At 43.8% G+C, this 26,024-nt stretch overlaps 1 protein-coding gene across 2 annotated transcripts; it reads left to right on the top strand.

The window, feature by feature from the left end:
* On the top strand, positions 1–24,653 carry TFAP2B (transcription factor AP-2 beta). Of its 2 annotated transcripts, none has more exons than XM_001106196.5 (7): positions 1–207; positions 4,607–5,065; positions 9,780–9,840; positions 17,210–17,429; positions 19,142–19,260; positions 21,359–21,500; positions 24,294–24,653. In XM_001106196.5, exons 1-7 carry the CDS (start codon positions 127–129, stop codon positions 24,592–24,594), a joined length of 1,383 nt encoding a protein of 460 aa, XP_001106196.2. In that variant the 5' UTR covers positions 1–126; the 3' UTR covers positions 24,595–24,653. The 2 variants fall into 2 exon arrangements, with proteins under 2 accessions (XP_001106196.2, XP_014992012.1); XM_015136526.3 differs by lacking the exon at positions 1–207 and adding an exon at positions 3,195–3,373.
* Positions 24,654–26,024: the final 1,371 nt, after the last annotated feature.

Raw genomic sequence — 26,024 nt, 5'->3', positions numbered from 1 at the left:
GACAACAGATATAAGTTGCGATGGGAGAGGAGCGTCGGATTTGGTGTGTATCCCCCATTTCCAATTATAGATGGATCATTACAGACAGCGGAGTCCTGAGAAGCCAGACATCTGCTCCTCACATGAATGCACTCACCTCCTAGAGACCAGGCTGCCATCATGCTCTGGAAGCTCGTGGAGAATGTCAAGTACGAAGATATCTATGAGGTGAGTCGACATCCCCAGATGCATCTTAGAGCTTTGCAGACAGAGAATTTGAGCTTCTTGATACCCCAACTGATATGTATTTTAAAGCTATTTACTCGTAGGTTTCCGGTCGGTTTTCTCATCTTTCTTTAACTTTTAGAAAAGCTGGCTAGGGGAGGCTTCGCTGTTCTGAAAAGGGACTTTAAGGTTGGAATCTGACAACTTTAATTTAGGAATTTTTAAATTTATTTTATTTTTCTTTCTCTTTTCTTCGCCTCCCCCCACCCCACCCCACCCTTTTGAGCTCTGATGGGGAATGTGGTGCTACTGAATGGGGGCATGCTGTCAGAGAAAATCGAGATTCTGATAAAGGCAGGGACTTTTCTCGTTTTAAGTGTGGAAGAGAATTGGGTTTTCAAGCCTCATTTGTAACAGACTCGGGCTTTTAATTTTTATTTTCAATAAAATTTCTGAAATTGATAATAAATGGTTCCAAGTAGAGGACAGAGAATTAGCGGGAAAGAGGTAGATAGACGGATGGAGATATGGATGGATAGAGCAAAATCGAAGGAGTCGTAGCAGTTTATTATTTTCTATTTTCTTGTGTTTTGCTTCCTTGAGGGTCAGTGCGTCCAAACAGAGAACGCAGCCGCCCCCTGTTTGGGCATCTTTCACAGAAATTTCTGCCCACGTTCAATGTGCACGGGTCTCTAGCGCTGAGTCTCGCTCAACTCTTCCGCGACAGGAGAAGTTGCGCCCAGCCGGGAGAACGCCAGCCGCCTCCGAGGCCGGGGCCGCGCTCGCCAATGCCCTTTTCTGGCTCGGGCGAGGGCTGAAGCGGAGGCCGGGCGGCTCCGCTACTCGAGGGCCAGGCGGGCTAGGCGCGGGGCGCGCGGCTGGCCGGGCTGGGGACCGGGAAGCCCGCGGAGCCTCGCTCTTGAGCGGAATGGCCTGGGACAGCCCTATGTGGTTGCCAGGGTAAGGGAGGAAGCGAAGGCTTTGCGGAGACGTCGAGGGAGGAAATAAAAACTTTAGAAAGGCGAAAGGAAAGGCGAAGCGTAGTTAGAAAAGGGGAGAAGTCGAGACGGGCGAAGCGGGCCATGGAGATTGCTAAGAGGAAAAGTTGGAGAGAAAAGGGAGGAAGACAAGCACACTCCCGGGTGGCGGGCGTGGGCCACTTGGTCGGACGAAAGGTGGAGGGACGCAGAGGCTCCTCAAAGAGCCGAGAAAGACACGCGACTCCTCCGGATCGGGACAGCTCCTGAAAGCCCAGCGGGGAGCCGCCTCGAAGATCCTAAGAGTGGGCGACTCACAGGAGCGGCCGGCAAGCTCCTGCGGGACTCGGGCTCCGACGAGCGCCCACAGGCAGCGCCCGGCGCCCACACCTCCCGCCCTCCCTGAATCCTAAAGTTGGGGTGTATGTATGGAGGTGTGTAGGAGAGAGGAGGAGGAGAGGAGAAGAGAGGAGAGGGAGAAAAGCAAGAGAGCGCGAGAGCGCAGAGTAGAGAGATTCGTCTTGTTGCTGAATGATGCTTGGGGTTTTCCTTTCCTCTTTGTGGTTGTGTATCGACTGTAACCAAGAGCCGCGCCTACGCGCCTGGTGGGGATTGTTTCGGTTCGGCCTCCTTTTCTTTCCTTAACAGACGGGATAATGGTAGAGTCGAAGGCGCTAGAACTGTCCTAAAGAATATTGGCACCCAAAGTGGGCATGACATTAGCAGCCATGGGGCCATGGTGAAAACAGCTCAAGGTATATGTATGTAGAGGCATTTCAGTGGGTTCTAAAAAGTAACCAGGGTAACGCTCGTTCTTTACAGAAAGTAAAGTAGCTAAATGGCAAAGGAGGGAGGGAGAGAAGAAAGGAGGGAGGGAGAGAAGAAAGGAGGGAGGGAGAGAGGAAGAGGGAGGGGTGGAGTGGAAGGGAGGGAAGAGAGAAGAGAAAAGGGGGGAGGGAGACAGAGAGGAGAGAGAGAGAGAGAAAGAAACAGGGAGAGAGGGAATATTACAGGTAGTCCTGTCTGCCTAAATTTTCTGCTCAAAAAACAGAATCCGCAGCTTGGTGGAAGGAGCCTATTTAAGTCTGGACTAAGGTTGAACTTTAACAGAAATGGCAGTCAGGCCAGTTGAACGGGTTCCTGAAACATCCAAAAAGGTTTTCTGTTGCCCCTGGCTTTGCCTGGAAAGGATAAGTTTAGTGTATTTGAAGATTGATGGCTTATGTTTTAAATTGAGGTAAAAATCGCAAACTATGTGAGCACTGAACAGGAAAAGGCAGCACAAGGAATGAAAAACCTACATCTCGCGTCTGTCCTTTAACAAATGAGCATAATCTTCCACATTTAGCAAAAGTCTGCAAAAGTCACTGTAAATAACCAGGCCCACCAATTTTCTTTTCTCTCGCCTCCAAATGATGAAGCAATCCTTTTTATTTTGTTTTTGTAATCCGCACACAAAGCGCCCAGGGCAATCAATTCCTCCGATTAGGAAAGTCTCTCTCCAGGTAGGAGGACACCTCCATTCTATACAACCTCCCGGCACTGTTCTCCCTCACTGCCTTGTCCAAAGGAGCAGGGGCTGCTTTACTCGTGTCCCCGGCACAGTTAATTGAAGTTCTGCCTCTTTTCTGCTAAACTTTTTCCCCAGTCTGCCTTTGCCAGCCCCCTCGTCTGATTACATCTAGTAATTCTCCACTGAATGAACGTCATTTACAATAGTAGGGGAGCTCTGCGCTCGCTGCTGCTTCACGCTCCATTTGTCCTCCATTCTCCCTTTAAAGTACTCGTGTAATATTAATAGTCATGAATATCAATTATTATGAGGCGGTGTAGGCAAGCGGAGGGAGGAAGGGGCGCCCGAGCAGTCTGAGCCCAGCTTCGGGTGGAAGAGGACTGCATCTGGAGCCCCGAAGAACGACAGAAGAAAAGAGGCCAAAAAGACAGCAAAGAGACAGATGAATAGTTCTGTCTGTGTGTGATAGGCATCGCCAATCTTGTTGGGGTGGGGGGGGGGAGTGAAATTTTTTTTTTTTTTTTTTTTTGATGGCTTGTCCTGGAAACACATCAAGCTCAGCTCCTGTGTCCAGCTCGCTTCTCTGCTGGACTCCTTGATTTTTTTGAAATCATTGTTTGATTTTGAGCAGTAACCAGGCTTTTTTTTCCAGATGTTAGTCCACACCTATTCATCCATGGTGAGTTTGGATTCACGTGTTACCAGAATTGCATGCTCCCTCCTCTCACTGTCTCTCTGTCTCTGCGTCTCTGTGTGTGTGTGTCTCACACTCTCTGTCTCTCTCTGTCTTCCTTTGAGCGCCTTTGGCTTGGTAATTTAGCACCATAATTGGACGAGGCTGCAGCTGCTTCTCTCTGCATTGTGTGTTCTCCGTCTGAGCTCCATGAGTCAGCTGGGAGGGGAGAGGTCAAAAAGAAAAACTTTTTATTTGCCATTGCAGTTTGGAAATTTAGGTGACTATTTCTGCAAAAAGAACCATGGGGAGTTCCACAGAAGAGAGGGAGAAACAAAGTCCACCCCCCGTATACACACCTCCCCCTTCTTCTTTCACTTAGTTCACACTCCAGATAGGACCAGGAATAAGTTGTCTGGGCTTTTATTTCCCCCCACCCCAACTTTAGGTCCTTCATTTTCACACCCTGAGTATAACAGCATTAGATATAGAAAAACAGCCTTAGAAATAACTCCTGTGAACCACAACTCAACTTAATTCAACATGGGCTTAGGATATGATTTCGAATGAGATCCATTTCAGTGAAATACTATTTAAGTTCTTTAATTTCTCCTGGGGAGGGAGGAGTGACGGGGAACTCAGACCAGGCTGATTCCTTGGAGCTCGCGGAATGATCGGGTTGTGTGGAAAGCTCCTCTTGATCAGCCAGCTGCATTTCCAGCGAAGGCAGAAGTTGGTTTTTAATCAGGGGGAGTAGCACAGCAAATACTATGAAGTTTTATTTGTTGTGATTTGGACCTCTGGAAGAGTTAGAAAAAAGTAATTAAAAACACCCAGAGGAGCAAGCACCTTATGTAAGACTCCTACAATTTTAGTTAAGGCATTTAGAATCTCCCTCCATACAAACTGTTCCTGTACCCCTGCCTTTTGCCTGCTTTGCACTCCCCAAAAGGCGGCTAAAATGTTAAAGTGGGTGATTCCTTTCCCATTTTCTCCCCAAGCCTCGGGTTTGAAATTGCTGAAATCATGTGGCCCTCTGAGTCAACTTGGGGGGGGTCTAAGTTTCAGATCCTTGCTTCCCTTGTCCCGGGAAGAGCGTACAAAAGCCGGGCTCTTCCATTTGTCACTTGTATTTTTTTTTCTTCCTCTCTGTCACTCTCTGTCTCTCTCTGCCTCTGTCTCTTTCTCTTTCTCTGTCTCCTTCTCTCGCTCTCTGTCCCTTCCTCTCTCCGCTCCCAGGACCGGCACGATGGTGTCCCGAGCCACAGCTCGCGGCTCTCCCAGCTGGGCTCGGTGTCCCAAGGACCCTACTCGAGCGCCCCGCCGCTGTCCCACACCCCGTCGTCGGACTTCCAGCCGCCCTACTTTCCACCCCCCTACCAGCCGCTCCCCTACCACCAGAGCCAGGACCCCTACTCCCACGTCAACGACCCCTACTCCCTGAACCCACTGCACCAGCCCCAGCAGCATCCCTGGGGGCAACGACAGCGGCAAGAAGTGGGTTCGGAAGCCGGATCTCTGCTGCCCCAGCCTCGGGCCGCCTTGCCCCAGCTCTCGGGCCTTGACCCCCGGAGGGACTACCACTCGGTCCGCCGGCCGGACGTGCTGCTGCATTCGGCGCACCACGGCCTGGACGCGGGCATGGGTGACAGCCTCTCGCTGCACGGCCTCGGCCATCCCGGCATGGAAGACGTCCAGGTAACCACAAACAAACAAACAAACAAGACCACGAATAAGGAATGCTCCAGGAGGGGGGAGGGCAGGAGAGGGCAGCTCTGTCTCTTTTTGGGGAGTTTGTTCCCATGTTTAGAACAGGACTAGACAGTGATATAGAACTGTTTATGTATGTCTGTATGTATGGCTCTATAGTGGCGATTTCCAGAGGTCTAATTATGGTAATCCAAACCATGAGAAATTAAATCTTGAAGAAGAGAAATATGTATTTGTTTTGGTACCTTAAGATTATTAGAATAAAGGCAAATGCTTTTGTCCTGCCTCAGCTACCATCTCCTGCATATTCTCTAGTGCTTTGTGGAAGCAAGCTTGGTACCCCTTCTTTACCAACACACACACCCCATAGTGGGGCTGTCCTGCTGACTTGACAGGTGAAGACCTGGCTGCCTAGAGGCTAGAGCTTCAGCCTGAAGGTCCAGGGGCCTCTGTAAGCTCCAGAGGTTGCTGCTGGATGTGCAAAGATTTTGCTAAGCATGACAATGAGCTATGATCATCTAAGCCAGGTTTTGCCTTGGATGTCTCATAAGCCACAGAGCTTTTTTTCCAAGATAGAGGTGCAGTCGTCATCTGAGAAATAGAACATATGTGAAGGAGAAACTTAGAAAGCCATACTTCGGGAGTAAATGACGGTAGATACCATTTTGGAAATTCTTTTCACTTTTTGGTTCATTAAGTGACTGTAGTCACCTAATATTCTCCACCTCCCTCTCCTGGCCTCCGCCTATATTAACACTCTTCTCTCCCCACTGCCATCATCCCAGTTGAGAGGCATCACGTGTTTATTTCTTAAAACAAAAGGCTCAAAACACTCCCCCTACCCACCCACTATCCCATCTGCAGTCTACACAATGGAGCCTGATTTGGTTGAGAATACTTGGTTAAACTAAACAAAGAAACATCAAAGAAATTATTCCTAAAAATTGTTTGGGTGATTCTGAGCAGGTCTGCTTTTTCACCCTAAGTTAAATAGTCTGCAGAAAAGATAAGTATAGTTTACAGGTATGTAATTGACACTTCAGTTTCATTGTCCTAGTTGTATTTATTATGCATCCTTTGACATACTTCTGAAGTAAAGGAAAATAAAATGGGAAAGAGAAAAGGGTGCATGAGTGATTCTTCTGTACCTTGCTGAAAAAAAAAATAGTTTTAAACAGTTAAAATGTGGTGACAGCATCAAATGCTGTCTGTGTGGTCTGTGATTGTTTATTATTTTAAAAGAAATTCAGTTATTTATTTTTTAGAAAAGATGGAATTACCTGATTTGTGGCTGGATTTACCGATAGTAATAAGAGTAATGATGGTTTTGTTGATTTAACTGAGCTTGACTGTCCCTGTCTAGAGATACTGCTCATTTCAGAATATCATATGAGAAAGGAAATATTTAATAGTTTTTTTTTTTAATGCATGGGGTAATATGTGTCTCGGGGGGAAAAGTTTTTAAATTAACCTTTCTGAGCATGGTTCAAAGTGCTGGATAATGAAAGTAGATCAACTCATCACCATTACTGTTGGTGATGCTAATGCCGGTCCTGTCACCACCACCCTGCAGGCTGAGTGACTCTAGCGAAGAACTCAGGAATTTTTCCCCCAAAACAAGGAGCAGATTTCTTTAGTTAAATGTTTTTAAAGAAATAATTGAGTGAGTTTATTGTGTTTGGTGAAATGCAAAGTCTGAGAGAAAAACAGGGCCAGATCAGTATTTGGGAGAATAGTCTTGTCAAAGCATCGGAAAGGATTTAGAGTGTTTGTGTGAACAGAGTACCTCAGGGCCAAGTTGTTGCTGTTGGGAATACAGACCACAGAGGTGGAGAGCTGAAAGGAGAAAAGCAGCAGGCAGCAGACCGGGGGCACTTGCAGGCTCCCCACTCACCCCACCCCACCCTGTTCCTCCCCTGCTTAATCACATCCCATCACCTGCCGGGAGGTCCTCAGGATCTTCTTGGGACGACCCCTGTAGTGCAAGGGACACACCCTGTTCCTGTCCCTAGAGGGAAACAGCAAAGACAGGGACGCTCTGTGTCTCCGCAGTGATGACAGACCTCCTGAGGCCAGGGTGAAGTTGACTGATGCAGGGCAGGTGACAAAGACCAGGGATTATGTTTCCATGACCACAGCCTCAAATCCAGAGGCTTCCACTCATCTGCTTAATACAGAAGGATCCCTTTCTGAGTTAGGGATCTGGGGTACGGGGGCTAAAGTTACACAAGCAGGTCGGGATTTCAACACTCCCTGCAGCTATAGAATGGGTAGCCTGTGCTGGTCCAGTCTTTAAAAAGACCAGAGAGTGCCTAGGCCTGGATCTTAAAGTCACTTGTTCTGATCTCAAGGACCTCGTGTGTGTTCCAGATCCCCCTGAGCCAGGGAGCAGGCAGACCCTGAGGGTGCTGCCCTGTCTATGGGTTGAGGGTTTTGTTGTGTGACCCAGATGCACACACTCAGGGCCACAGCCCCCACCATGAAAGAAGAGAAGGAGGAGAACTAATTAACCAAATGCTTCTAATATTTTTTTAAATGAAACTATAAAACCCTGTCAATTTCTATTTCAATTTACTCACAGGGGCTATTAAACTAGCAAATCGCTGTTTGGGTTCTGGGTATGCTACATTTCACCCATTGTGCATGCGCGCGCGTGCGTGTGTGTGTGTGTGTGTGTGTGTGTGTGTGTGGTGTTGGGGAGGGGGCTACAAGTGTTAAAAACTCAGGAAAACACCTACAGAGAGAGAGACAGAGGGAGTGAAATGACACCTAGTTTGGGATTTGTTTAGTTGCCATGTACACCTCTTTTCTTCTTCCCACCTTTGCTCTCTTACCTCCCATTACCTCTAGCACCCAAGAATATGAGCATATAAGGATGTTAAGTCAACTCCCCCCCAAACACATACACACACTCAAACACACCCGAGTGTCTTAAAGCAACCCCTGGTATCACTTTTAACTAAAGAAGTCTAGTAATTACGAGTCTGAGTTGTTTTTCTGCGCTTCCGCATGCAGTCCTAATTAAATCTTTACGATCCTCCCTGTGACGATTAAGCGCCAGCATGCTGCGTGAATATCCTGTACAAAAACCCAGCAGGCGGCCGTAATTAGATAGAAAATCAGACAAGAGCCTTCTCATTAACTACCACAACTACCCCACGTCGCTGATGAGGCGTTTATACATATTTACGTACAAGAGTGAGGGTAAGGTGTGGGGGTTCCCGGGTCCAGGTCAGTGTAAGTCAGGGTCTGGCTGCTCACGGCACAGGAGAATATTTCTGTCGTGCCTGGAAACATTGTCACTGTATACACATGATCATAGAAAGGTGTGAATCGTGTGTGTTTGTGTGTGGCAGGGTCCCCTGAGGATTTATGAACAACTTACATGAAATATTTTTAAAACACCTTTTTACTATTTCTTAAGATGTGCATGGCATGTTGCAGCAAGGAAAACAGTTCCTATAGAGAATAACAATTTTGCTCACCTTTCTGAGAACAAAAGAGTGACTATTAAAAATGAAAAGAAACAAATCAACATGCCCCCTCTACGATTAGATCATCTCATTTCTAAAGTGCTGCTTGTTTGGGGTAGACAGTCTTTTTCTTGTGATGAACTCACTCTCTGAGGATGCAGCATGGGTGGGTGTGAGTGCTGTGAAAACACCTCCTCACTCTCAAGCCCTTTGCTTTTTACTTCTCTATAAAGTGGGTAACAATTTGGTCCCAACTTAGGTTTTGAAGGATCAAGAAAGTAGTTGTAGATTTTAGAAAGACTTAGTATTTATTTTCTTGGTGGGAGAGAAAGGGAACTCACTGCTTTTGGACGCCCTGGGATGCACAGCCAGAACTGTTCATGTGTATTCTGACAGTAAGAAACTTGCTCCAACAGCTATTTCCTCTCAGAAGTGCTACCAGTGCTCAGAGTTAAAACTTTCCTTCTCTGGAATGAAACTGTGGCACGGAAGATGAACATTCCTTGCAATGACCTAGGCACTGACTGGGAGGATCTAGACCTTTGTGTGTGTCTGCTTGTCTGTAGTTACTGCCTTCATAGCAGGTGTGCTCCTTGCTGGGAAGCAGCATCAGCAGGGCTGGGAGGAAGGGTAAATTGTGAAGGTTCCTCCAAGAGATTGTCATTGTGCAGCAAGAAGCTCATAGTCTACAGGAACGTGTATGGACTGTAATGGGTGTGCAGTCCTAGAGGCTTGCAAACATGTTCCTATGTGTTGCTGTTTGCATTCCATTCCAAATTGCTCAGACTTTAATTAAAATCCCATAATGTAAACTATTATGTATTTGTAAAATGGCTCTGGGGTTAAGATGCACTGGGATAGAATGGAAAACACAAATTGCTCTTACTAATATTGGTGAAAATCTGTCAGCTGTTGCCAAATTTTTACGATTCATAAGAGCAAATAATGTAAAGGTTTATCTGTCTAATATCTATGTTTTATATAATAACTAAACCAATGTTGCATCCCAGATGTCTCTCAAAGTTTTCTTTCTCCACTTCTTCCATTGGAAAAATTTATAATTTGAGTAAATTTCATTTCTATGTCGATTTTATTAATAATAATAAAACAGCCCTTTGTGAATTAATATAAATGGAAATAACAGAAGTTCCAGTTTGGAATAACATGATTTATGTGTACAATTATTTAATATCCAGTCAATTTGAATAGTGATGTTTTTATATTCACAGTCAGTTGAAGATGCCAATAACAGCGGCATGAATCTATTGGACCAGTCTGTCATTAAAAAAGGTATGGATTATTCCCCCCAAAAGTAAGCAAAGTTTTCTCGTGCATTAATGTCTTTATGATGAGTTTTCACTTTGGGGGAATTCATTATTTGACAAGACATAAATGTTCACAATCATAGGACAATGGCTGTCAGACTAAGGGAAAGGGCATGTTGGGAAGATGGAAGTTGGGCAAGGGAGAATGAAAACCTCAGACACAAACTCAGATGAGTGAGACAGACTGTTGCAATTTTTCTTATGGCATATTTGGTAGCCATTCTCGATACATCTTAAATAATTGAGCTATTATCATGTGTGGAATTGGCTGGTAAACACTGGTTTCAAGAAGGTGCTACAATTATTTCAATGATAACTGGAGTTTGCTGAGTTAAATCCTACGTTATTGAGACAGCTCTTTCTTCGTTTTGTATTTGATTTTTTGGTGGTAATTTTGTTCCCAGTTCTCTATGTTTTATATGTTGTTTTTTATTTATTTATTTTTTCATTGTGCCAAATGTGTTGCTAAATATGCGCATCCTGAGAAGCTGAGACAGCCTATGCACATTTCTAAATCTTCCTACATATGCATTCATGATTTAGTGTGACTGTGGAATCACCCCATACTGTTAAAGGGCATGTGATATTAACAAATGTTTGCAGTCTCTTGTACAGCTGTAAGCAAAATAATTAACTAATTAAACTAATTAAATGTAATTACAATAACTCATTTTGGGCGTATTGCAGCTGCTTAATTTTTTTCTCCTCTTCTCTGACAGTCACTGAGAGAATTTCTGGCGATTAGTGTAGATGCTGAAAGGCCTGAATGTCACTCACATGCCACACATTTAGGAGCTTAAATGTGTAAACAGGGCAATCTTTAATTATCACAGGAACTGGCATTTGAAGATACAATTTTAATACTGTAACCGGTTCTTATGGATGCTGGAGAAATTCTGTCCCTATATTTAGTGTCAACAATCCCCAGCTTTCAATCATTTATGATTCACTTGAGCCACTTGACATTCAACAAAAACAATTAAAAGAAAAAATGCTTTGGGAAGTAATTCATCCAGACTCAAATGGGATAGTAGGAGGGTTGTGGAATAAGGATTCCAAACAGGGTGAGGTATTCTAAATTGTCTTCTTTTACAATGGCAGGAAGAGTAGCTTTGAAAGGTAGCTGGGTGAAGCTGTACTAAAGATGCCATTGGGCCTTGGAATGAATATCCCGAAGTATAGTAAGGTTTGGGGAAAAACTATTTATTTTAATGGTTGCTTCAAACATCTCTCTCTCTGTCTTTAAATAATATTGTTTTGGCTTTTAATGCCAGCTTTTGGGTTTGCTAGGATACCTAGGCTCGGTGCTTAAATTCGCAACTGTGCTGACAGCTCACTTTTCCCATTTTCTCTTGGGTCTCTTCTTTCTGTTAATTGCTGGTTGATTAGGGTGGGGTCGGGGAGGAGCTTCTCCATTGGCTTTTTTCGGTTTGTTTTAGTTCCTCCGCCCTTTTCATGGAAAGCTAGAACCACTTAGCTCAGTGTTCTGTATCCTAGCAACATCATTTGGGCTGGTAGGGGAACATGCCCAACAGATGACCAATCAGAAATGTTATTCATAGCCGGTCCAATAAAAATATTTGTAACTTAGCTTGCCTAGCAAAACAGAGCTGGAGATATTCTTAGATGTGGGATGCTTTGGTTTCAGAGCTTGTATATGTTTGTCAGTGAAATGTGAATATCGATGTGCAAGGTTGTCTCCAGGAATAAGAAAAGGAGAATGACGACTAAAGTTGATGGCTCTGTTTTTGGAAACACAAGAGTACATTTTATGTCCTCCCAAATGTGCAGATTTTTTAAAAATGTGCAGCTTAAAATATTTAAGTAGCATCCCAGTTACTTTAATTGATTCGGGGGTGTGGTATGAATATGATGAAATGGTAGGTCAATTCCATTATTTAATATTTGACATATTTGCTTTATTACATTAAGAAAAGATCCTAACGTCATTTTTTTTCTTTAGAGAGCCATAGGCAAAACAAGAATACAAGGTTGATTTACTTTTCTAACTCACTATAAGCCACTTAAAGTTGTGGTGGGTTCATTGGCCCCTTCCCTGCACCCTAGGCTCCCGTCTTTGCTCATCATCTCCCCAATTATGAGAGATGTTTCCAAGAGATTAATTCTGTAAAAGAGGTGAGAAAGTTTTGTGAACTAAACATTCCACATTTCAGCACCTGGAAGAAGGCATAGTTTCTTAATATATTTTCTAATGGGCTTTTAGGCAGATAAAAAAAATGCTACCTCATTAATAAAAGATTGGCAAGTGGTCTAGGTTTGGGGGTCTCTGACCCTGTGTTTATGAAGCTGGAAGACTTAGGCATAAATGATACATATTTCTATCTCTATATCTCTTTCTCCAATTATGGCAAGGCCCCTTCTAAAATTTAACCAGTCTAATTTTTCACCTGTGTTTATATCACCCCATAGATTATGGGCTCCCTCTCTTGTTATGTTTGCTATCTGGGCTTAGCTGACATTTCTGAAGTAATTTAGTTAAGAGGAAATGAGTTGTTCCCAGTAGAGAGAGCAAACGAGTGGAGTGAAGGTAGCCAGCGTGATAAATGGCTCTTTCATTTGAAGATCTCCAGAGCTCGTTTACGGCTAATTTTCTGTATTGGCCCCCTTTGAGCTATTAATGCAATCGGCAGGGACCGTGGCCCCTCTCCTCTTAGCTGCCCCATTAGAGCTCCCATTAAGCTGCCTAGTCTCAACTCCATGGCAGAAGTGGGCGGGGGGTGGGGGTGGGGGTGAGGGGGAGAGTAATGAAAGGTGCTTTTTAAACTCTCCTAATCTAAACCGGCAGAGGGTGGTTAATACGATTTGAAGGGGGCTGGTCAATGAGCAATCAATAAAGTAATAATGAGAAGGATTCGGTACATAAACAGTCTAAAAATCCAACGAGACATTAAAAAATCATTCTTAACTCTCAGTTCCATTGAGATTAGAAATCTGGGGGGAGGAAGAGGGTGTACCCAGCTAATAAAAATCATCACTGCCACCATCATATTGCTTAACTCAGAAAAAGGCTCACCTAAACTTTAAGAAAAAAGTTTTTGGTGCAATCAGAGGCCACTGTGCAATCTGTTTAACACCTTAGACAGCAGAAAATATGCTGGGATTTCTTGGAAAGGCTAGCGTGGCTGGAATCCAAGGTTCAAATGTTGTGACTGTGGGGCATTTTCATTGGTCTTAGGGATATCCTGTTTGGTTAGTTTCAGTTCAACCTCCATTCTCTTCCACTTTTTTTCCCGTTAGTTCTGGCCCCTTCCCCACATAAACACTTTGATTGGTGTGGATTTTCTTTCATGGGAAGTAAAGAAATTGCCAAATTTCTGTTACAATTGATTCTGTTGGGATTCTTCTGACCTAGAAGGTAAAATGCTCTGAGAGTCTGTCAGAGTTTCTGAATGGTATGAGTTTCCTCTCAAAAGGAAAAGGTTCACGTTTCCAGGGTGGACTTGGATCCCAATAGCTATTTATCAGCTAGAGACCCTGAGAAACACTGCAGCCACTCTTTCAAAGTCAGGCAGATTAGACATTCTTCTTCAACACTCCAAGTGCTGAAACTGAGAGAGACAATAAATGACTTTCTCATGGTCCTATACACCATGTAAGTGATGAGACCCAACTCAGTTTCCAGCCTCTTAGCCTTTTAGACTCTGTCCCTACAAGATGCCAATACTGGATGTTTGAGTTTTTTAATATCCCTGCTTTATTTGTGGAAATTATTTTTCTTTCCACAATTCCAGTCCGCACACTTACACACACGCTATAGCTGTGGAATAAAATTTTATGCTCAGGTACATGAGAAAGTGTTCAAATGTGAGGAAAGGGTGCTCTGCTGGAGAGAAAGAGTGCTAACTTTCAGGGGCCACTTTGAATCAATGCTAAGCCTCCTGGTTGTTTCCAGCATCATTTACATCTTTAGGTCAAGAGTGCCTTTCGGAGGGACTTACCCCATGAATCTATAAGATAGGGCCATTTCTTCCCTTCTCCTCACCAGCAGATCCAATCAAACACAAAAGTCTCAAAACTATAATTTCACGCTTAAGTTTAAAGAGTAGAGAATAAAAGCTAGCCTATTAACATTTTAGCTCTTCTAAAGAGCTATAGTCCACTAATGAATAAAATTTTCTCTAATCATTTTTCTTTCCTCTCTCTTAACTAAAACTCCAACTATGTTAATGAAATATTGATCTGCTTTTAGCCATTTTTTACTTCTCCCCAACATAATGCAGCAAAAAATGGGGGGAAATGAGTTTTGTGGGTGTTACATCCAGAACTTGGGCTTGACACCCAACTGGGAACTGAAGAGGAAAAAAAATACTTTTAATATATGCACAGAAAATTGTAAACATGTAAAGAACTGAAAGCTTCATGCTGAGTTTCGCCATGCCCCATTTCCTTACTATTTCCTGCTGTCGCTTTAAACCTATCTCAGTCATCTCTGGGTTCCATGAGCAGGAACAGTGTGCTCATAATTACTAACAAATCAACCGGGCCCTGTTGAGCGCTGGGTTTATTGATAAACTGGAAGAAAGCAAAAGGGAAAAGACAAAGAAAATAAAATATGGGGTTAATCAGGTGAGCTAAGCAGGTGTGAAAGTGGAAGGGAAAGTAGTTGATGATGGAGTTATGGACCTAAAGGAAAGCTGGGACAAGAAATGTGTCAGATCTAGTCTAGGGGACCAATACTAAGGAGAGAGGTTTAGAACATGAGGCTAGGAGGCTAGGAACACAATTGTGATACTTAAATTAGAAAATGGAAATATAGTCCAAAGCACATCTTCTGACATTGTCCATGCTTTGACTGCAGGGAGAAAAAAAAAAAAAAAAAAAAAACCCTTCCCAGAGAGGGCAGTGCACTAACAGAAGCTGATTGGATTGGGGATATGCAGGTGATAATGTATATGCAGAAAGGTATTCAACCCATGGCAGGGAGCAATATACATTCCCCAAAGGAAATAGCTCTTGTCAGGTGAATCAGGCAATTAACAATAGTGAAATTACAGGGTGGTTTATAACATTTCTTTAAAAGGTCCAGCTTTTCCAGAGGTTTAGCTTCTGGGATGGGGAGAAGCAGGTAAGAGTCCAATCCTCAGTGGGCATTTGGTTATCCACTGTAGGAAGCAGGAACTGAATTTGGTACTTTCAGCTTAGTGGAGTTGGTTGTTGTTATTTAAAAAAATATTCTAAATAGTATTTAGAGATAAATATGTTGCTGAGTATCGAGGTGAGATTTTTATATAATTTATTTCTATAATTCACACCATGTTAAAATTACAAAGGGTCATCTATATTTTGGAAAATGAACTTTTCCAAGTTTTCATAATGCTAATTCCCATGATTGTCAATTATTTGTTTATAATGCCTTCACTATGAGTCTGAATTATGGAAATCAGCACTGTTGTGAAGAATAAGACAGATGCCCCCACCAATCACCTATTAAGTGACTTTAAGTTCACATTTTACTCAAATTTGATTACCATTCACACTTCAACTTTTCATTGATTCATTCTTAAATGGGAAGCAGATTCACTGATGAGAAAATGAGGGAAATCAAAAAGAAGAAACCTCTCTATATCCCCTGTCCCCACCCCATGACAGTGCAGAATATTTACTCTGTTGCCAACATCATTCATCCATCTGGGACAAGGTCTTGGGCTCTGTGGACAGATCTATAGATCCTAAAATGCCTACCAGGGAAGGCTTTAGTCTCCTCATCCACTCCTGTAATAAAGCTTTTTTCCACAAGGTGTTTATAAAGGATCTAATGAAATTCATAGTAAATAAAAGATTTGGGACCAACCTGGCTTTTAGGAGTCTCTAAACAACTATGGAGGTTTGTATACTGGAATCTGTGGTAGAGAGAATAAACTGTTAGAGAAATACTCAGTATTGGTTAGTCTGTTCCATAGAAGGGAGGTTATGCATCTTGTTTGATATATAGGGTTCTAGGCTCCAGATGATAGAAACAGCATATCTTTCCCCCACACAATTACAGAGTGAGATAGACTTTATTAAATGGTAGTGTTGGAAACCTCTTTTTTTCCACACTAGATGCATGTTTCCATAGATTTTTTGGACTGGTGATCAACAAATACCATGAAGATTTGGAAGCGTCATATCCCAGTGGAAGAAGCAAAGTTACAGGGAAAGTCAGGAGGTATAGTCACCTGTTCAGGGGCCTGTAAAACCTACATAAAGAAAATGGGCTTAAGCAGTGAAATCCAAGGGGCAATACTGCCAGGGAACTGGGAGGTTGACTGTTCCTCATTCCCAGCCTTCTGGTTCCACTGAGCCTAGCCTCTTTCTGACATGCAGATGACACTGAAACACAATTAAGCAGAAATACAGGCTGGAGAGGCTGAATGCGCCAGGGTAGCAGTGGCAACCAGCTGTCAACTCTTATTAACTTCTGCATAAAACATACCTTGAGTGCGGTTTGTTATCAATTACTTGCCGAAATGAAACAACTGGGGCAAGGCAAGACCGCCGCTCATATGAATTAGAGTGATTGGTTGATTGATCAGGGCACCTGTTGTAAATCATAACTGCTCCAAACAATCACCAGCCGGTGCTTTAATTTGTAAACAAAATTCATGTCACTGCAGAATTGCTTTCACTGAAGATGAGCATTTGGGTTCCTTTCTAAATGAATCTGTTGTTATTATGTAGGGAAGAATGGGGCCCACTTTAAAGAGATGAGCAGCTCTTTTGGGCCCAACTCCCCAGCTCAATGGTATTATTTGTCTGTTCTTGGGCATAGTATCTGATGGGGTCCACCCTCATTATCCTTTCTAGTGATGACCATAGATCTGGGTCCAATAGGAAAGGAGGAAGGGGTTTCCGTTGGGATTACCATTTTCTATCACTGCATGGTGATAATCACCATCAGACTTCAGCACCAAATGAGATAGGCATTATTATCTTCAGGAGACAGACAAGGAAACTGAGGAGGTTCAGAGAGAGTCAATCAGGTGTCTAAGGTCACAGAGTTAGCACACGATGGAATAGGATTTGCCTGGTTCACAGCACAGTCCAAACTCTGGATTGTTTGATTTCTTGATTTGTGTAGTGAGCAGGACTGTAGCAAATGACACTCATATGTCTACACACGACGTAAGTTTCCAGAGGAGGTATGGCTTTGCCCTCTCTTTTTGCCGTCTTACAGCCCTCTGAACACACTGCAGCCCCACTGGAACGAACACTTCCTCCCTCAGCTTTCCACTTGGTGTCTGTCCAGTGGCCTCACACAGAGACTTATTCTATCAGCCTGTCACCAGGATCGAGACTTTGTCACCTTTATGGCAATTTTTCTCTCTTTCTAGTTCCGGTTCCTCCCAAATCGGTGACTTCTCTAATGATGAATAAAGATGGCTTCCTGGGAGGCATGTCTGTCAACACCGGCGAGGTGTTTTGCTCCGTTCCAGGCCGTTTGTCTCTGCTCAGTTCAACTTCGAAGTACAAAGTAACTGTGGGAGAAGTTCAGAGACGGCTGTCGCCCCCCGAATGCCTCAATGCATCTCTCCTCGGCGGAGTCCTCAGAAGGTAACCCCACCACCAAAAAAAAAAAAAAAAAAAAAAAAAACCCAACAAAACAAAACAAAACGAAAACGAAAAACAAAAAAACACCAGTTTTTATTGGACAGGGAGGAGAAGGTTCCAGCAAAACCCAATCTGCCGGCTGACGCGGTTGCCTAGCAACCAGGTGGCCCGCCGCGCTTGCGAGGATCCGTGGCCGCCACGTGCTCGCCCACAAACTCTGGTGCCCTTGCACCCAGGCCTGCCCGCGCCGCCACGTTCTACCGCAGATTTTGCCGCCCTGGAAATGTTTCACTTTCCTGGCCCTGCGCCTGGCGCCTCTCTCCCTCTCACCCCTAGGACATCTCAGGGGGCATTCTCTAGCCTGAGTACAACGCGGAACTAACACCTCCCCTTACCCCCCCATTCAAAAAACCCATAAGTTTCATGAAGCAACTCTCTTCATACCTCCAGGGTACTCTTTCTCTTTTGCGTGTTTTAAATGCAGTTGGCACCCAGTGAAATTGGTCTTTCAACCTGCTGATGCACCGTAACCCAGTTTAATAAACTCTTTTTCTAAATTTCTGATATCCCTCCTCCAATAACACCACCACCAGTAATAGCAATAATACCACTTTAGAAGTATTTATAGGTATTCCTTGGAGCCATTCAGGTGCTTCACAGTATTCCATAGCCCAGAGACTGACTCCTCCTCATGGAAATGGGAGAGAATGTGGCTTTTATGTTAAGATGTAATGCCTCCCTTAAAGTCCCTGCCAATGCCTGAACACTTTGGCAGTGTCCCTGATATGAAAGTGACTTTGTCTGAGGCAAAACTTTCTAAGATAACCCGTTTTGGGGGTTGACAGTCCTTTTCTTTCCTAAAAGTGACTGTATGTACAGCAAAAGAGATTATAGTAACTGAGGATTTTTACTTGTACTTTTGTCCATACTTTAGCACATACAAGGAGAATCTTGGGGGAAATTAAGAGTGTGACCCAGGAACTTTCTCATTTTGAATCCTCTTGCTCTGACCTCCTTTGATTCAGTTTTCAAGTGAGTGCGTTGAGCCTCAGAGTGTGGAAGTTTTCAATCACCCCTGAACATTAAGCCTGTGTATATAAACTTGCTGAGATGAAGTAAAATAATCAATATAAAGTGCTTATCACATAACTACACTTCCAAAAATGTTAGCCTTACTGTTATTATGATCATCACCATTTCATATTTCAGTCTGCCCTTTCCTTTTAACATAACACCATATACAGCAACTCTTGACCCCTTCCTCACAAAGCCCACCTGTTGCAGTAAGCGTGCTCCCCTCTCTGAGCCACCTGGCTCTTTCCCTCTTTTTAGCAAGGTTATGCTTGCCCAGTTTCTGCTCACCTCACTGACTCCTTGACAAGGAAGCAACATGCACGTGCGTGCATGTGCAGCTTCTACTTTCTCTAGACCCATAACCTACACCTAATTATTCCCATCTGGTATCCTTTTTTTTTTTTTTTTAATTTTCTTACAAGATAAAAAAAGAAAACTCAGTTTAAAAAAAAACTCTCTGTATTGCAGAAATTAAGCAAACCTCAGCAAACTATCAGCAAATAACCAAAAGGAAGGGGGAAAAATGTGCTAACCTCAAGTTAAAACCTCTTCAAGCTCCACTGGGCTTTAGATTGCTAAGTCTAAACTTTGTTTCAGGAACACTCTAAGGTTAATCAGAATGTTAATTCTTGCAATTTCAGAGCCAAATCGAAAAATGGGGGGAGATCTTTGCGAGAAAGGCTAGAAAAAATCGGTTTGAATTTACCCGCGGGCAGGCGCAAAGCAGCAAATGTCACGTTACTCACCTCCCTGGTGGAAGGTAAGCAAGACGTGTGGCCATTTCACGAAGTGGCTGAGCTTAACTGTCGGCTGGAGGCTGACATTTTACACATTTCATGATTAACTGGAAATCATTGTGATTGTTGTGCTCTTATGAGCTGGATGTCAAGCGTCTGCTTGAGAGAGGTTCAAAGGTCCTTTTAGTTAGAGGAAGCCAGCAGCTGTAGAGAGGACAAGGGAAGTGCTCTGAAAAGTGCTCAGGTCCAGCCTCCAAACCAAAGCAGGGGTCACTCCTGCTGCCATGTGCAGGACATCCTCTATGTGAACTCTTGCAAGAGTAACTCTTTAAGCAATAATTCAGTCTATACCCCTTCACCTTGCCAGATTTGAATTGTCAGTAGTAGAAAACACATTGCATTCATGACCCCTAATGGTTATTTAAAAACTTTTGTCACTCCTAGGGCCAAATCTGCAGATTACCTGGGACATATTGTTATTGAAATATTGATAGCTTAGTAAGGTCAATGATAGCTAGGGCTTCCCCTAGCTATCATTGGGGAGGAGGGGTGAGGAAATATGTAGGGGAGTCCGGTGTTATCTTCAATGTAGATTCATCAGTTGTGAATTAAAGGGTGATAATTGCAATAAGCACCTTATAATTTGCTCATCAGTTTGGGTTTCGGGATGATATTGATGGTATGTAATAAACAAAATCATCTACACAGTCTAGAACAAGAGGATCTGCAGTTAAATTTGTAGAAAGTAATATGAAATATAGTCAGATGGTCCTAATGGAGGAAGATGCAGAATTTTCTCTAGCATCTAGCTTGTAGGTCTTGTGTTTTAATTCCATTTGTATGGGTGCAATATTATGACGCTTCTGTAGAGAGTTGGTATTTACAAGATGGAATATTAAAATATTTAAGTAGCAACCATTAATAATTATAGTTATAGGCCTTATACTTGGCCATTTTTAAGGCAAAGTTGCTTGGCCTGAACACCCTCCAGAGGGAGGAGTCACTGAATTTCCAGACCACACTTACTAGTGATTGACTCTCAGCCTGGAAGTTTCACATTTTACCCTTCAGGGAATTGCTAATATCATAGTCCTCATGTTGAAAAGCAATCAAGGTAACCTTAGCTCAAGAGAGGGATTTTAGTGGAGAAGGGAGGAAACTGGAAACCCCACTAAAATTCCAATATTTGTTTGCCAGTTTTTAGTTTTGTGACTCCTTGTAAGCACCATGCTGGAAGTCTTTTGTTATTATGATGATAATAATGATTAAAAGTAAGTCATCCTCTTTAAAAATAATGTAGCTATGGGGTCTATGGTGTATTTCAACATATCTGTTTTTCATGTTTGGGATCTTTCCTTGAACCCCAACAGGCTGTGTTTTAAAGGGTAATAATGCTTTACTTGAAAGGGGCTTTCACATAAGCTGAGTAATACCTTAGATACCCCAGTTTTCTGTAGCTGCTGTGTCATCTTTGTGCAGTGAAAAGTCCTGAAGTAGGAGGATGATGACAGGAACCTCTGAAGTGGGGAAACCTGAAACTTGACTAGCAGGAAAAGTGACAAGGAGAATTATTATTTCATTGCAGATAGAAATACTCTTTCCATATACATTTTACATATAGTCTTTAATATATGTGGACATCTATACACATAGGCTTGTTTTTATATATTTGTTGTAATACAATTGTAGCAAGATGACGGTGACTTTTAAGTTTTATTTAAAGCAAGTGTAACAGATACTTTAAAAAGAAAGAGGGATCTGGCTTAAATGTCCAGCCAAATGTCCAGATTCAGTTGTAAGGTGGTTCTTGAATTTATCGGCACGTTTCCCTTAAGACAAAAAGAGTGGGATATAGGAGACCCCTTAGCTATTCAGGAGATGTCTACCTAGGACTTGGCTCAGGGAGAGGCAGGAAAAAGGGGCAGGAGCAAAGTTGGTCCCACCAATTTTAATTACAGCTTAAGAATCATTTTTTTTCTTTAGGCATCTCTCACCTTTGCTTTTGGCTCCAACAGCTGGCCTTCTCTGGAAATACTAACAAAGTTGACAAGGGAATGTCTCCTGCCCTGGGATATTTAGGGCCTGGGCGCTGAATGTTACCTTCACTGCTGTCTTTTTCAGGAGAAGCTGTTCACTTAGCTCGGGATTTTGGGTACATTTGCGAAACAGAGTTTCCCGCCAAAGCCGTCTCTGAGTATTTGAACCGGCAGCACACAGACCCGAGTGATCTGCACTCCCGAAAGAATATGCTGTTGGCCACCAAGTGAGTGATTAGACTCTGGGCCCTCATCTCACTCCCAGCTGGCTGGGCCACCCGACTTTGGAGTAGGTGGTGGGGAGGGGCAGAGAAAGAATCCAGAGGGTTGTCTAGAAGTAGCATTTGCAGTCTGTGGCAAGCAAGGTGGGCAGAGTTGATGGGCTACAGGTTTGTCTCAGGTCTCTTCTCTCTGGGGAAAATGGCTTTGTTAATCTGAATCCAGGCTTCTTACAATTCTCTTTTATCTCTCTGGGAATGTCAGGCAGATCTTTTCTGAGTAGTTCTTGTTCCAGCTCTTCCCTGGATCCGAAGGTGCATATTTCTGCCTGGGTTTCACATCTATCTCCCTGTCGTAGCCACATAGCCATGTGTGCTCGCTCAGGGTGTCTATAAAACCCACGTGTACCCATCTCTACACAGAGCTCTAATTACTCCGTTTCCAACGTTGCTGTTTGTCATCTTCCACAGACTTGTAAAATTTACTACAACTCCAGAGGGGAAAATAGTAAATCTCTGGCTAAATTTAGGTCTAGAGCTCATTTGAACTTTTACAGTGGGTTTTCTATTTATTTGATTTACTCCTGTCTTTGGCTTCGGTGTCATATTGTTGGTGTTTTATGGCCGGCTCAGGCCTGCAGTGGGCGGCACTGCGTGCGCCTGCACGTTTCTCTTGCAGCCGCGGCCCAAACAGCGGCGCTCATTTATTTAGTGCTCGAGGACGCGGTTTGTCCCGTTGACAGCGTAATTTAAAGAAATATATGGAAGGCTGAAAAATCATTTGCTCAAATTTGTCCAGATGTTTTTGAGACGTGATTGGAATTTGATTGCCCCTTTCCGCAGGGTCAAAAAATATTAATGTCCCAGAACTTTAATTGCTTACAGACTCTGGTTTGGGCTTTGAAGATTTAAAATGTTTGACTGTAAGCATTTGTTCTCCCCAGTTCAGAATATCTTTTTTGGCACTTTGGTAATGAGTACAAACTTAAGGAAAGACTTTACCCATCTCTCCCAATGATCAAAACCTGGCATCCACCCTCTTTTTAAAAGGTTTTCATCTGCTGTATCAACCAGCAATATAATAAATATTTGTCAGTAGATTGCCCTCCTACCCCTTGTGCTGGTGTCTGGTGTGTGTGTTGGGGGTGGGGGGTGGGGTGGGGGAATCAGTTGTGCTTTATAAAAGAGGAAGGGTATTTTAGGGAAAAAAATAAAACCAAACTGTATAAATCAGATAGGACCCACACATGACTCTCATTTCCCTAAGGTATGCATCTAACTGCCCCCTGTCCAAGCACTGTGGCTTCTCTTAGGCCAGCACTTCTGACCCTGGGGTATCGGAATTAGCTGGCGAGCTTTTCCAAGATATTTCTGTATGGGGCTATCCTCAAATCTTCTAAATTGGAATTACTGGAGGTGGGAGCCTGGGAGTGTGTGTTTGAACCCCACAGGTGTTTCTAAGGTGTACCTCTTAAGAGCTTAAAAACTGCTCCACTTTGGTTAGAACCCTTATCTATTTCTTCCTGGTTGTGAGGATGTATGTGTGTATTTCAAAGGGAGAATGGAGGGTGCCTGTTAGTGTTCTCTATCCACCTGCCTTAAAACCAGCAACTGTTTAGCTGCTGTGACTGGGTGGTATTCCTCATCAGATTTAGCCACTATCCCAAAGTGGCAGCACCCTAGGAAAGGATGCCTCAGGGTTCTTTGAGTCCAATCACCTGCCCTGTTTACCTGTTGGCTAGGCCAGGTGTGGCCAGGTATCTGTCAGGCCAACCCATTGGAGGTCTAGGACTGGAGTGCTGTGGGTTTGTTTTTTTCTAAACCCCACAGACCCATAGGCTGGGTAGAGGCAGGTGGACATGAGAAATCTGCCCATCTGGGAAAAGCTGTGGCCTTTGGGATGCTGTGTGTCTGCCTGCCAGCCATTTGACCTTCAGGGCTAAAACCATCCCATCCAGCTCCTATATTAAAATTTCTCAAATAAGCTCAATCCATTGATAGGAACGCAGACTTTCTAAGGCTGGGAGATTCCTCTAAATTGTAGGTAGCTTGAGGAAATAAAAACCTTCAACAAATAAAAATCTATTCTCCCTAGTGTCTTAACAGCCTACCTTTAAGTTTTATTTAAACTATATGGGAATCCTTTTATATTGACAAGTCCGGTTATACAAAGATTTTCAGTAGCCTACACTTAGAAGAAAGAAAAGGGGGAAGGCAGAAACTACCTCCCTCCCCCAATACTGCAGGTAAACAGGTTTTTGCTTTGAATGGAATCAGCATTCTCTAGAATAAACAGTTTCTTGCCCTGGGCCATGGAAGGCTCCAGCAATCTGCTTCAGTGCCTGGGACAGGCCTGTGGCCGAGGGGCCTAAATCTTTCAGGGCTTTTTGCGCCTGATCACCAAGAGGTTGGAGAGGTGGGAGGGACGCGGGGGAAATAGCTCAAAAGAAATGCCAGGTAAGAGCTCAACATTATGAAGTATTCAAAATCAACCGCTAAAGCCTAGCGAATGTCCCAAAGCAGAGTCCACGCGGTCCTGGAATGGAAGGGAAAAAGGCTGAAGTCGGGGGAAGGCAAGGCTTTGGGGTGGAAGGGGTGCATTACCTCCCCACCCCCGCTTTCCTTTCAGTCCCAGCTGCTCGAGAAGAGAGAGCGCTGGGAAAGGAAACAGAGCGGAATCGCCCACATTAGCCTCGCTCTTCGGTGACCCGGCGCCTCTGGGCTTGTATGAGCGTCTCCTTTCTAATGCCAATGACAACGACACTGAGGGTGATTTTCTGTGCCTCGCCCACCCCTTTGCAGGCAACTTTGTAAAGAATTTACGGATCTGCTGGCGCAGGACCGGACACCGATCGGGAACAGCCGACCCAGCCCCATCCTGGAGCCGGGGATCCAGAGCTGCCTCACGCACTTCAGCCTCATCACGCACGGCTTCGGCGCCCCGGCCATTTGCGCCGCGCTCACGGCCCTGCAGAACTATCTCACCGAGGCGCTCAAAGGCATGGACAAGATGTTCTTGAACAACACCACCAGTAACAGGCACACGTCTGGGGAAGGCCCAGGTAGTAAAACTGGCGACAAGGAGGAGAAACACAGGAAATGAAAAATTTTTAAAAAAAGAAGGAAAAATGTTTTAAATACAAAAGGAAAAACAGACAAAAATTTAATTTTAGCTTTAAAATGTTGGATTGGCTTTGGAAGAATTATATTAGGTAGAATACACATACAATCAAAATTTTAAAAAAGCTAAATAACTTAAAAAAAAAAAAAAACTGAGGCGTACAACGGAGCAACAATATCGGTTCTCAGTGTCTATTTCAAGATACACTTGGAGACAACCGTCCGGATTTTCCACTTCGGTTCTTTCGAGCTTAGTAATACTGATAATAAAAGAAAACTATGATTTCCCCTTCCCTTTGGAAAATAAACATAAGACTAAACATGAGAAAACGCTAACTTATTGGAAGAAAATCGGAGAAACGTTGGTGTCAATGCTTTGAGAGCTGGTTGACTGAGACGCACGAACTTTTTAATTTTAAATATATTTTTAGGAAACTCTCTCGCAGTGCCCGCCCTCCATCTCACTTCACCCCTCTTCCAGCCACCCTCATCCTCCCTTCCTCACGTTGTTACGGGAATCGTCTGGGATGAAAATGAGTGTGGTTGGCCCTTTTGCGTTGTTTCAGTCCTCTCGGTACACCCCCCCCTCCCCCGCCCTGCGATCTTAACTCACCGGGCCCGGCTCCCCTGCCGCTTGCATAATTAGGGAGGGCGAGGGCGGGGCGGGAGGCCTGCGGAGACCAGGCGGAGGCTGCAGTTTTTGGTGCAAGCCGGCCGAGCAGGTTCTGGCGGCTGAGGAAAATCCGGACCAATAAGTTGATTCAGACTCATCATCACTTCCTTTCAGAAATGTTACTAGCTCCCAGCTTTGACAGCATCTGCATAGAGAGAATCTCACATTTGTTATATTTGTGTCATCTACTAATTTTATGAACTATAGTAAAACACACACACACACAATATGAATACGTTGATTAGTATGTAATTCCTTCGGAGGGGTATGTACCATTTCATTCTCTTCTGTTTTCCAAAGCTTTGCCCGCATGGTTTATGAGCTTCTTCAAAGAGGACTTGGGCTTCCTACACAATCTATAAGGTACAGAGAAAAAAAAAATCCGATCCCTTTTTAATCAAAGCCTGTGTGTCAGAATTCTGCAGGTGCACTTCTTTAAAGAAGCTCAAAGGGAATAATTTAGAAAGTGGCCAACATGATGGAAGCAGCTTTGAATCTACATGCTAACATTCCTCAACACTCCAGTTCCGATGGGGGTGGCGGGGGAGGGCGTCTGCAAAATGAATTTTAAGGGAAAAGAGTAAAGATTCTTAGAGCCCTATATTCTAATAGTATTGCCCTGCATTTAAAATTGATTTGATTTCCCTGGGTTCTTTGGTGATTGCTGTTTAAGCGAGGAAAGCAGCAGCTTTGCGAGTGGACGTGGGGAGGAGGGCGGCACAAGCGCCCACATTTCTGTA

Source organism: Macaca mulatta, chromosome 4 (genome assembly GCF_049350105.2).
Source record: "Macaca mulatta isolate MMU2019108-1 chromosome 4, T2T-MMU8v2.0, whole genome shotgun sequence".
NCBI lineage: Eukaryota > Metazoa > Chordata > Mammalia > Primates > Cercopithecidae > Macaca > Macaca mulatta.
Note: the sequence above shows the minus strand (reverse complement) of the source record. Positions and strands in the feature narration are given on the sequence as shown.

Coding starts and splice junctions, on each gene's coding strand:
- TFAP2B (XM_001106196.5), top strand. CDS start 127: ATGCACTCACCTCCTAGAGACCAGGCTGCCATCATGCTCTGGAAGCTC. Junction 9,841..17,209: donor CCAGTCTGTCATTAAAAAAG/GTATGGATTATT, acceptor CTCTCTTTCTAG/TTCCGGTTCCTCCCAAATCG. Junction 17,430..19,141: donor CTCGGCGGAGTCCTCAGAAG/GTAACCCCACCA, acceptor TTGCAATTTCAG/AGCCAAATCGAAAAATGGGG.